Source organism: Danio aesculapii, chromosome 6, assembly GCF_903798145.1.
Source record: "Danio aesculapii chromosome 6, fDanAes4.1, whole genome shotgun sequence".
Classification (NCBI taxonomy): Eukaryota; Metazoa; Chordata; class Actinopteri; order Cypriniformes; family Danionidae; genus Danio; species Danio aesculapii.
In genome coordinates, this window is record NC_079440.1 from 38930312 (window position 1) to 38944051 (window position 13740).

General features: G+C 34.4%; 1 protein-coding gene across 1 annotated transcript; it reads left to right on the forward strand.

Moving 5' to 3' along the window:
- Nucleotides 1–244: 244 nt before the first annotated feature.
- Nucleotides 245–4485, forward strand: LOC130230151 (carboxypeptidase N subunit 2). Its single transcript, XM_056459096.1, has 2 exons — nt 245–277; nt 1803–4485. The coding sequence occupies exons 1-2, from the start codon at nt 270–272 to the stop codon at nt 4189–4191; spliced, it is 2397 nt and encodes a 798-aa protein (XP_056315071.1). The 5' UTR covers nt 245–269; the 3' UTR covers nt 4192–4485.
- Nucleotides 4486–13740: the final 9255 nt, after the last annotated feature.

The following is a 13740-nucleotide window of genomic DNA, read 5'->3' on the forward strand; positions in this document are numbered from 1 at the left end:
TTAGATTGGCTCCAAATTTGGCTTCAGTTCTGACTAAAGTAATGTATATGCACGAATATAATAATGCAATAAGTGAGGTTAATTTTGAAAGTGAGTTTGATGGTTCCAGTTTCTTATCTCTTTAAACAGAAACACACTTTCCACACCCGTTCTGCTGCCTAACAGCCACACGAGTAAACATTTGGGATGTATAGATAAGAGTAATGCACTACGCACTTTTATTTACTCTTGGTAATATCTTTCTAAATGGGCATTCGGGTCCAACAGAGATGACCAGGTAAGAATAACATTCTTTATTTGATATTTTTAATTTATTTATTTATTCATTACTGTAAAAAAAAAGTTGAATGCAGATCAGAATGCTAATCAATTATAAATATTTACTTGGATTAAAGTTCTTCTATCATGTTTAAATTGTATGATTTGTGTCACAAAGTCCGCAAGATAAATACACATCAGACATGCGAGATTTGCTGTTTCTGGTAAAATATCTGTGTATTCATATCATAATTGTATCTTTCGTACTTCTCAACAAATGCGCATGCACCTTATCGTTATTAGCTCAGCTTTTTTTGCACTGAATTGGCGGTATTACTATGAGCAACAGGGTCAGTTTTCTTTAATGCTGCCGTCACATGTTATCATAAATTTCTCATTTCCCACATATAGAGTTGTGATATGGACTCGTTGCCATATTGTCAGAAAGAATACAAATGTCATCCTATTCATAAACAACAAATTAAATATTCACACACAAATCTTCAACTTTCTGATGGTTCTGGTATTTTGAATCAAATAAATGCAAATTTCACTGTTTAAAAATCATGAAATACAAATACAAGTGGTTATGGATATATGTAAATATGCACTGCCTTAAAAATAGACCTCTTGTGGAAGAAAAACTTAGAAAGGACATGTCATTTGTAGAAATCGTTCTGTTCTCCAACAGGTTAAAACTGATGACACTCCCAACTCATGTCAACATTTCTTACAGTTCACCTTATACAGTGTTAGAGGCTGTTTATATTCAATTTTATGATCATTCTGACTGCATGTGAAATCTGCATAATTTGATATAATGAATTTTATAGGCTATTTGGTAAGTCACGGGAGTGTATTGATTCACATACAAGTTCATTTAATAATTAGCAATTAGATATTGACAACAATAACTATGGCCTTCAGAACTCTTTGTGTTTATGTGTCTAGTGTTCGTTTACAAAATGACACAGTGATACTGGGAAATATCCGGAAAATTTCCGGATTTACTCTACTAAATTCCAAAAAGCCACATTCACACAGGCAAGAATATTCTGGAATTTTTTCAGAAAAGATTATTCACACATCCATTCCAAGATACCGGTAAATTCTGGCATCATTAACTAGAAATGACCTCTAAACGACTGTGCTTGTATTTGTAAACGGAGTCAGGCTTTTGTTTATGGTTTCACTTTTATCTAAAACTTTAGCAATCATGCAGCTGCTTTGACCCAGAAACATCCAAAGGCAGAAGTGAGATCAGCAGCTAAATCTGTACACATTTGACTACATTACGAATTCTGTGGATGGATAAGTATTGTGAACAACTTCTATGAAAACATATAGAGTAATGTTTTCGCATGTGAGCGTCATGCAAAATATAGCATTTTAATGATATTCTTGTGAATAGGAATTGTTTTCAAAACCTTTTAAAATTGCTAAATGATTTTTAGAACACTGCTTTTACGAAATGCAAGTTAATTCTGTACAAGTTACTTTGGTTTGGAATTTTTAACTCCATTTGTTGTTGTTTTGTTTCACAGCATGGATTTACAAAGTGCACAGGTATTGTTTTTCATACTCGTGCACTTGCACTGGAGCCACACTACAGATATATGTGCACCGGGTGAAGACTGCAAAAATAAAGAAGTGTTTGACAAATCAGTGACAACGATCCCTGAAAATCTGAAAGATGGAGCAGATGAAATATTTTTTGTAAACAGTAAGATTGATGTCATACCAAAAGGAGCTTTTTCTAAAAATCCTCAAATAAAAAAACTGGAATTTCTTGGTACTTCGACTGAGTCTGTAGAGGTCGGAGCCTTTGAGGGTTTATCTGATATCTCCACCATTGAGATATCTAGCACAAACGTGACATCATTACCTGTGGGTGTTTTTAAGGATCTCGTCAACCTTCAAAGACTTGTTTTAAAAAGCAACAAAATCAACATCCTTGAAAATGGGTTATTTGATGATCTAACCCAGCTCCAAGAATTATTTCTACATATGAATGAGATCACCTCGATCGAGGAGGGGACATTTGACAATTTAGAGAATCTCAAACTTCTTCATCTTGCAAAAAACAACCTCAACTCCGTATCAACATCTCTCTTTTCCAAACTCAAGAGCTTACGCATTTTCAGACTTTATGAGAATGTGCTGACTGCAATGCCTGATGGGATTTTTGATAGTCTTTCTGATCTGACAGAGATAGCCTTGCAAGGCAACCAAATTTCCTCCATACAACCAAATTTGTTTCCACACAGAAGCAAATTAGTAAAACTCTTTTTGGACCATAATCTTTTGACGGAGTTGGAGCAAGAGCTACTTGTAGGTTTCATTCAATTAAAGACTTTAACTCTGCATAACAATCAACTCACCAGTCTTCCCAATGTGCTTTTTGGAGAAATGCCCAAATTGACTGAACTGAGTTTGAACCATAACAATCTCACACACTTACCACCTGGAGTTTTCAGCCCACTTAAGAGGCTCAAAAAGTTAGATCTTTCTTCAAACCATTTCTCGACGATATCTGGAGACTTTTTTGAGGGTCTTGAGAAACTGGCTGATCTGAATCTTCAAAATAACTACATAAAGTCATTAAAACAAGAAGACTTTGACAAACTTCCGATCCTTTCAATACTCAGACTGGAACACAATAAACTACAAAATCTTCCTGGAGATATTTTTGACTCTCATCCAAAACTCAGCAAACTCTACCTGAACAACAACCCATGGCAGTGTGATTGTAACCTGTTGCCATTCTTTAAATGGCTGAAGGACAATAAAGACAAGGTTAAATCAAGACCTCCCCTCTGTGAGTCCCCAAATCATCTGCTAAATCAACCAATCCACTCTTTAGAAGAAAATGATTTAATATGCCTTACAACTTTACCACCTACCACACCTCTCCTTACAACCACCGAGCCCATGACAACAACAAAGTTAACCACCACAACACCAACAGCACCCACAATGACAACCACAACACCTACAACAACTACTCAACCCACAACTGTGCCAACCACCACCGCTACAACTACAGCTTTAACAACAACAGTGCCAACCACCACATCAACAACTACTCTACAACCGATTACTGCACCAATAACAACATCAGTGCCGTCTACAGCATCACCAACTACATTACAACCAACAACTACAACCCTTAAGACTACATCAATGCCAACCACAATATCAACAACAACGCTACAACCAACAACTACAACATTGACAACCACATCAGAGCCAACCACAATATCAACAACTACATTAAAACCAACAACTACAACCCAGAAGACTACATTCATCCCAACAACTACATTTCAACCAACAACTACAACCCTGAAGACTACATCCATCCCAACCACCATTCCAACAACTACATTACAATCAACAACTACAACCCAGAAGACTACAACCATCCCAACAACTACATTTCAACCAACAACTACAACCCTGAAGACTACATCCTTGCCAACAACCATCCCAACACTACAACCAACAACTACAATTCCTACCACATCAACATTTCAAACAACAGTTGCAACAACTTCAGTAGCTACAACCATGTTAATCCCTACCACTATTACAAGTCACAAAATAACCTTACCACCCAGCACAACAACAAGGAGAACCACACCATTTCTGACCACAGCGAATAGTTTCACGTGTGGCTCTCTTCAGACACCTCCATCAAGCCACACTTCTGTCCACGAGTACTCATCATGCAAGGAACTGGCGATATTTTACACTACGATGCTGCTGGTGGAAATATGCTGTACTCTGGTGCTGGCCAAATTCACTTACTCATTATATTGCTCACTGGAGCAAAGGGAGAGACTGCACAACCAAGTCAAGCTGACTCACTTCTCCTATACTAAGTCCATTTCTCTTAGGCCAGTGGAGGAGACAGAGACTATAGCGCTATGATTTCTATTTTCAATTATTTATTCATTTTCTTTTTGGCTTAGTCCCTTTATTAATCAGGGGTTGCCACAGTGGAATGAACCGCCAACTTATTCAGCATATGTTTTACGCAGCGGATGCCCTTCCAGCTGCAACCCATCAGTGGGAAATATTTCTATTTTATTTGTTTCGTTTCATTTCGTTTCATTTCATTTTACTTGAGGTGGTGGTACTGCCAGTGAGACTATAGCTCTGTGTTTATTTTATTTTATTTTATTTTATTTTATTTTATTTTATTTTATTTTATTTTATTTTATTTTATTTTATTTTATTTTATTTTATTTTAAGAGCTGGAACTACCAGTGTGTGAGACAGAGACTAAAACGCTGTTTTGTTTTGTGTTGTTTACTTTATTTTTATTTATATGTTTTTTTTTGTTTTGTTTTTTGTTTTTGTGGTTGTGAGCATACTATACTTTACTATACTATACTATTGACCTTATTCTTTAATGCGGAAGTGCACGCGTTTTTGCGATTGTTTTAGAACTTCCGATTAAGCTGCCTATGGGAGAAATTTATTTATTTATTTGACACGGACATCACAATTACACTGGACAACCAAATGCATTTGTTTAAGTGTTTTAGCAAACTTGCTTATTCTCAACACCTGTCCAATGACTAGGAATAATAAACGGCTGAAAACGGTCAAACTACTTACTCTACAAACAAGTGTTTACATGACAATACAGACAAAGTAGAATAATATAATAATACTTAATATTTGTGCTTTGAATCAAAGTCTTATGGGTTTTGAATAATGTATGGAGGAAAACAATAAATTATATGCATTTTTAAATTTACATTTACATTTACATTTAGTCATTTAGCAGACGCTTTTATCCAAAGCGACTTACAAATGAGGACAAGGAAGCAATTTACACAACTATAAGAGCAGCAGTGAACAAGTGCTATAGACAAGTTTCAGGTGTGTAAAGTCTAAGAAGCAAAGCATTAGTAAAATTTTTTTTTTTTTTTTTAATTTATTTATTTATTTTTTTTTTTGGAGAGAGAGAGAGAGAGAGAGAGAGAGAGAGAGAGAGAGAGAGAGAGAGAGGGCACAGTTAGTGGTATAGCCAGAGAGGCAGTTGCAGATTAGGAAGGAAAGTGGAGACTAAACAGTTGCGTTTTTAGTCGTTTCTTGAAGACAGCAAGTGACTCTGCTGTTCTGATGTAGTTAGGGAGTTCATTCCACCAACTGGGCAGATTGAATGTGAGAGTTCGGGAAAGTGATTTCTTCCCTCTTTGGGATGGAACAACGAGGCGACGTTCATTCACAGAACGCGAGTTTCTGGAGGGCACATATATCTGCAGAAGTGAGAGCAGATATGAAGGAGCCAAGCTAGAGGTCACTTTGTAAGCAAACATCAGAGCTTTGATTAATGAACTGACCCTTTAAATGTGTTAACTGTAAACTGGTATTGTAAATATTTTACAGACATAACAAATACATTTCAAAACATTTCACAGCACAAACATACATTTGAAGCTGTTTCATTTAAGAATTGTAAATCAGTATGTGATGTAACATTTACAGTGATCTGAGAGTGTCATATATTAAAAGGGGTTGCCTTTCTAGTTAAGTAACACCATTGAGCTGCAGTTTGAGGCATCTGTTGGATACTATTAAGCAATTATTTACAGTTCATTAATACATGTCGGCAATCTTGATTTATTATCCCTAGACATAGCCCTTGGGCTTAAGTCACATATTAAGGAACTATTGTGACCAGATGCTTTTAAAAACTACAGAGGCAAAAGCCAAAAGAGATACAAAGACCCAGATATATACTTATTAACTGTATACATGATCGTATAGCATTTAGTAAACTGCTGTTTAACTGTATTTATACATGCTGTTTTATATACAGTAAAAATGTATGCATATGGGCCTGACCATTGATTATTGATTTAGAATAGGCTCACTTTCAAAATAATATCGCTATAATATTCACTTTTAAAATACATTTCAAATTAGAATTGAAGTAGGCAATTTTCACTTTTGTCGTCAATGAAATGAAAGTAGGCATTTGGTCACTTTTCACAAATCTAAATATTTTATTTTATTTTATTTTATTTTATTTTATTTTATTTTATTTTATTTTATTTTATTTTATTTTATTTTATTTTATTTTATTTTATTTTATTTTATTTTATTATCGTTCTTCAAAATAAATCTGGATGCAAGTCTTTAACACTTCATGTCAACCACCAGGTGTCAGTGTTATCACAAGAAACAGAAGTTAAAACAATCTGCACATAATCCTTCAAAAACAAGTATTTATTTATTTATTTATTTATGCATTTATTTTTGTTTAATAAAAAGTGCTTAGTCACCATTTCTTAGTTGCTATATCGTCGTCATTATCATCCTCATGATCCTCACATCAAATCAAATCATTCTCTGTATGTCTTTTTTTTTGAGTCAAAATATTATATACTAATTTATAGTAAATTACTTTAGAATTTTTAATCCATTCTATGGATGGGTGTATTAGGTTGTACTGCTTATATTATAGTATTTAGAAATGTGTTAATATGAATGCTACATCATTAACTATTGTGAACTGATAAACTGTCAAAAATATTATTGTATACTTTAGTTTTTACTACAGCAAACTGGTGTATTTCAGTATAATTTACCATACAGTTGTTTTAAAAAGTACACTATTGTATGCACTTTTAATATTACCAAAGCCTACCAAAGTAACTATTACCACAACAGGATAATTTGAGTATTTGAACAGTTCAAACACAGTAATTATAATTATTTATTTATTGATTTATTGACTTATTGATTGATTGATTTATTTATTTATTTATTTATTTATTTATTCTCTTCTGTCGAGGTGGACGTTTGTGGTAGAAACATTTTCTTAACGCATTTACAAATGCACCACTAGGTGGCGATGTTAGCAAATGTCCATGTGTGAACAGCAAATTCCGTGGCCTAAAAAGTTGACCGTTTTTAAATTCTCAGGCTTTCGCGTGCTCTGCTTTTTATTCTTGTTAGGCTTTTATTATTCTTTTATCCAGTTGTTTAAAGCTTACTTAAGTTACACACCAAGGTTTGGTGAAGATAGCCTAACTGTGAAAACGAATGTGTCATCATTTGCAAAGTAAACAAACAGCTCGCATTGTTTCAACCGATGCACCGTTCAACTTTTGAAGTAGAAACGTGGATGTGGGACGGGTGAGTAATTTTTCCATCAAATGTTAAAATGTTAAATGACAAATTGTAAATATTATTAAAACAAAAGCACTGTGCATCATGCCTATGGATGTTTCATAGAGTGTGTTCAGAATGTGAAACTGCCTCGGATCAGAAATCGACATGGGAACTCAATTCTATTCTAAAAAAATACATTATTGGTTGCCCAATACATTTATTTATTTATCTATTTATTTATTTATTTATTTATTTATTTATTTATTTATTTATACCTTTATGAGAAGATATTTTGAAAAATGTAAACAATTACCACTGACGTCTATTGTAGAAAAAACAACAACCATAAAGACTTATGCATAGTGGATAGTTGAAGACTTGAGTGGAAGAAACTGATAACAGAATCTTAATTTTTATGGTGAGTTATGCTTATAAATTTACTATTTAACAGGTGGTTGTGAGTGAGCTCATTTTGTAACTTTCCTATGATGCTTGCTGAATGAAAGGTTTATATGTAGATCTGAAAACAATCGGACCAGTTGTGTTAAATGGTTCTCAAACACTGCATTTGACATTAATGAGTGTACTCACAGCCATGAGTTCTTATAGACTGAGAAGAACAAAGTTACATTCAATGACGCTGTTCCAGTTCCAGAGAGACCACATAGAATTGCCATGGTGATGTATGGTGGTATTTTGCAGCCATGGTGATGGCTATATAATGCATATATTTTATCTAGCCATGGTGAAATGAAATGAAAAGAAAAAAAAAAGCTTTAAAGTCTCAGCTGCATCAGAGTTTCTTTTTTATGATGCAAATCACATTGACAAAGAAGCATTTCAGATGCAAAACATAAATTGATTAATTGAATTATTTCAGATTTAAAGGAAAGCAATAAAGCCCTCAGAAACTTTCAGGAGGACCTTTGTGAGTGAGGAAGAAACTTTGTGATAACTTGGATATTAGGGAACTTTGTAGACTTTTTATTTTAAGAATTTAGCTGAAATCTTTTGAATAAGTCTAACCAAAATTTACAATTTAAAGGAAATGTATCCTTTTTCAACACAAATTTTGGTTAAATATTTAATGAAAAATGTAACTTAAGTTCAGAGTTTTTCCTGGCTTGAAATGAGGTGGTATCCCAATCATGAAATTGTTTTTCTAATTTAAAAAGACTGACATTAAATGGATTTAATTACATGACCAGTACTTGAGCATCACTTGGGGTCTGTCAGTACCTGTGACTGCATTCCTGATTTTTTTTTGTCAAAAGGCAGAAATTATACAAAATTTGATGGAGGTGGCCACCTCGTAATTGTCTATGCCGAAAACCTCTGCTAGCTGTTAGGGCTGCTAGGGTTTTTCATATTTTAGACAAGTTTTAGTTGAAACTGCATGGAAATATCTTAAAGTCCCCAAGAAATCAAAACTAACCATATGATTTTGTTAGCTCACATGGCTAGTTTTGTGTTGAACATTTCATATGTGCATGCCATTAAGAAAAAAAAAATTGCCCCTCTAATCTATAATTGAAATCTGAAAATGCACTTCCTGTTTTTTATTTAATTTATTTATTTATTATTATTTATTTTTTCAGTTTAAATGTCAGATTACGTATTTCGGAGGTATTGTGAGGAGGTGTCTGTTAGGTTTTAATAGCTCTCCCAAAACCCTTTTTTCCAATGTTTTTTTTTAATGTAATGCCTACTTTACATCCAATCAGCCCACAGTAGAAAAAACAAGCCATGCCCACTGTTTTCTCATTTGTTATTGCGTTTCTCTAACTGCGTCACAATATGAAAAAAAAATAATGGTCGCAGTTTCCGGTTGATGGGGACTTTAATCTTTGGGATCTAAGTCTATGGCTCTTTCCCTGCTCTGTCATTTTTGATGTTGAAAAATGAAATCTGTTTGGACTTTTAGCAGAAATTAAACCACACGGAACTGAACTAAAATGAACTTCAATTCTGAAAACTGGACGGACACAGTTTTAATGTACTAGAACATCTATATTAAGCTCCTTTGACACAATATACATTTTAAAAGCGCTATAGAAATAAACATGAATTTAATTTAATTGAACATATATTGACATTTTAGTACTTTCAAATTATTTATTGTATAATGAATAATGTTGTTAAAAAAATTAATTCATAAATTTGTAAGATAACGTACTTGGCCACTCCCTGACAAGACATTAAAGGTCAGAGCAAAGATTAAGGTTTCAAAAAACTGTTTAAATGGAAATCAGCTGTAAATCACAAATACATATAACCATTAATTAACAGATTAATTTATGTAGTTATTTCTCAATATGTTCATTACTAGTTTTAGATTGTCCTCATAGATCTGTGTGAACAGGGATTGTTTGGCAGAGTTGTTATTTGTGCATGAATTTTTTCTAAAACCCAAATGAGAAGCTATTGTATTTTTAGCACGTTCTTATCTTGTAAATTTACCCTTACACTGATTTTATTTAACCATCCTTATCGTTGTATATGAACAGACCTTAAAGAGAAAGTTTTAATTAAAAAAAGTACAAAAATGTAATAATCCTTCACTTGTTTAAAACATGTTTGAGTTTTTCAAAGTAAGATATCTTGAAGAAAGCTGGAAATCTGTAGCTATTGACTTTCATAGCATTTTTTTTTACTTCTATGGAAGTCAGCTTGTTTAAAATTAATGTGAGTATGGAAGTGAACTTGTTAAAAATGTATTTGAGGTTTTTAAAAGAAGATAGTTTGAAGAAAGCTGTAACCATTGACTTCCATATTATTTGTTTTTTTTTCTTTTATGGAATGAAGAAAATGATTTTCAGCTTTCTCCAAAATACCTTCTTTTGTGTTCAGCAGAAGAAACGCATACAGTTTTGAAACCACATGAGGGTGAGTAAATAGAGAGTTATTTTTATTTTTGAGTGAACTATCCCTTTAAAAGAATTAATACCAATCCAATATAAAATTATTCATAGGATAACAGTTTCAGCATGTTGTGTGAATTGAATAAATCCTTGAAAAGCACAAAAAAGTTGATGATAATATTTAGAACATTTTCCGAAACCAAAATAAGCAGGGAAACAAAAAAAAAAGAAGTCTATTTGAATCAGACTGCCAAATTAACCAATTACCAAGTCCTAATTGCAGTCTCCCGAGGAGAGGTTAAGGACTGGGAGCAGAGTCTCTCTGGTTCTCCGCCACCAAGCCTCGAGGCCTAATCAAGTTATCATATCAACAAATCTCTCATCAGGGGCCCATGTCTGACACCGACAGAAAGAGAGGCCAGTCAACGACTAATTTCCAGCAGCAGGGCGCTGAGACTCGCCTGCCAGGCGGGATGAAAAGTACCTGCAGACGCCCAGTCGAGCTGCCCTCACCATCCTGCTGGGAGAGCACTCACGCTGGGCACAACAGAATGCTCTCTTCCCCTCTTGTCTCGACTGGAAGGGGGGCTTGCAGCATCATAGCGGGATAGAGGAACATTATTTGGAAATGTGCACAAAGAAGCCAGGCAGACAATGCAGTGATCATGCAGAGTTTGGAGGGACCTCCTGTGGCCATGAGAGGGGCTTTAGGGTCAGAGTTTTAGGGCTGGAGTGGTGCATCTCTGAAGAGGTTAATGTACTTGTTATGTGGGGTCAGGGTGCAGGCTTCACGGCAGTACATCACCAGTGACAGCCCCTCAGAGCCTTGACTGAAGCAGAAGGCTCTGATCTGGGGTAAGAAGGCTCGTTTTGAAGTCCATTGTATTGTAACCCTGGGGTCAGATCATAAAAGTTTAGTCGGAATGATTTTTGTGCTAGATGGTGGGGAAGATTGGAATATTGCCATTTTAGACTTGTAATGGCAGTTTTCATTTACTTTTATGGGTAATAATAGGGGGTGACATATTATTGTTTGCGATATAATGGTAAAAATTATCCCCACAATAAGAATTAGTGTTCCCACGATAATAACTGTAAATCCTACAATCTGGATTCTGCCTCTACAGTTTGGAACTGGTTTATTCAGAGCTGTACTAATGTGAGACAAAAATGGTTTGTGCAGTTAATATATGTCTTACATTAGCACATGTGCGATAAAGTGTTGCATATGTATGAGACTGTTTACAAACAGTGTGACTACAACTGACATACATCCAATTCACATAATATCACATCTTTTTGTGACCAGACAATATCACAACATATAATTTCATATCACAGCATGAGGAAGAGATCACACTATTATATAGTAGGGCTGCAAGATATTGGAAAAATGTGATGTATTTTAATTTTCTGCGATAAGGAATAGTTTTATAAGATAGTTTGAATAGCACTATTTGATGGTTTTCTATGGAGTCAAACAGTATTCTGGTACAGAAATGTAATAATCACAATGCAAAAAAAATGCTTTTCTTACTTGACTCTTAATACAAATATCTTTTCTTCAATTTTTACCTTTCAAAGTTTACCTTAAAACAAACAAAACTAGTGGGGAAAATAAAATAATCTAGTTTTTCTGCATTAAAAAGATATTTGGACTAGAAACAAGTAAAAAAATTGAAGTAAGAACAACAATTATTTTTTGCATAAATTAAATAGATTCGGCCAAATTATAGAAGTTAAATACAATTCTGTAGCGCCTGGTCAACTATGATTCAGACTCAACATTGCATATCTTGCGATGTGACTATGGCGGATGCACACATTTTGATATCTTTCTTCAGTTAAACAAAAAGAAAACTGTAAGTTATTGCATTTGAGAACAGAGATGAGGTTTTCAAGGTGAATGTGTGGCTCTAAGGGTCAAACAACAAAAAAATAAGGTCAAGATTCTTGGTGTGATTCTGGAGTCAGATATGAGTTTCAGTAGTCATGTCAAAGCAATAACTAAATCATCATACTATCATCTAAAAAACATTGCAAGAATTAGATGCTTCGTTTCCAGTGAAGTCTTAGAGAAACTTGTTCATGCTTTTATCACCAGCAGGGTGGATTACTGTAATGAACTCCTCACTGGCCTTCCCAAAAAGACAGTCAGACAGCTGCAGTTCATCCAGAACGCTGCAGCCAGGATTCTGACCAGAACCAGAAAATCAGAGCACATCACACCTGTCCTCTGGTCTTTACACTGGCTCCCAGTTACATTCAGAATAGATTTTAAAGCATTACTACTTGTCTATAAATCACTAAATGGCCTAGGACCTCAATACATTACAGATATGCTCACTGAATTCAAATCTAACAGATAACTCAGATCTTTAGGATCATATAAACTAGAAATTTGCTTTCTGCTACTACTTATTGCCAAAATTTTGTTTATTGTATCAGTTGCTTTAGTTTAAAGGGATAGTTCACCCCAAAATGAAAATTTACTCTGTATTTACTCTCCCTCAAGTGGTTTCAAACCTTTATGAGTTTCTTTCTTCTATTGAACACCAGAAAGGATATTTTGAAGAAAGCTGAAAATCTGTAACCACTGACCATTGATTATAGGAAAAACAAATACTAACAGAATTTTTGGATGAACTGTTACTTTACTCAGCTACAGTGATAGCTTGATGTCTTTACTACTGTGATTGATATGTGAAGAATATACATGAGGGGGCTTTTAGTAAGAAATAAGTAATATTCATGAACAGTATCTCTTTTGTATGCCTCCCTGCTTATACATATGCATATGCGTCAATAATATCATCATTGCAATACATACCAGAAAATGCATGTGTTTTACAATTTAAATCACTCATCCCTAGAATATTAAAATAATGGTTACTCAGGAGTCAAACGGATGGCTTTATGGATTTAAAGAAATAGTACTGGCAATAGACATGTGCTGAAGTTAAGTAGTGTGGTTCATTCCCTGGCTTTCTCTGAGATGTTTATGTTCTGCTGGCTGATGAGCCATGTGGGCATGAGGTTTGGAACTCCCCGGTGCTAAAGCGCGATGTCAAGATAAGAAGGTGAAGGAGAGATCTGGCTTAAAGCATGACTGAATGTTTGACATACTCTGTCTTCAGGCAGCCAGTCACATGATGATACGGCATACATGTGCAGTGCACACACACAGATGACCCTTTCACACATTATACAAAACTGCTGGAGCAAAACACAGCAGTAGATTGTCCTGTTCATTGTCAGTGGTGTTGGGGAAGGTACTTTGTAGCTTGTTAAGTCATGAGCTATATAATGTAAAGTATTTAAAAAAAGTTGTTGGCTGCATTACAAAGTATTGTGTCGTTACAGTTACTACCAGGTTTTTAAAACTTGTGATTAACTGGATGTTTTAGGATTGTTGAATTTGTGTGTTTGTTAAATCACTTTTACTAAATTAAACTGCTGTTTAGTTGTGCTCTTCAAAAGATCAAAT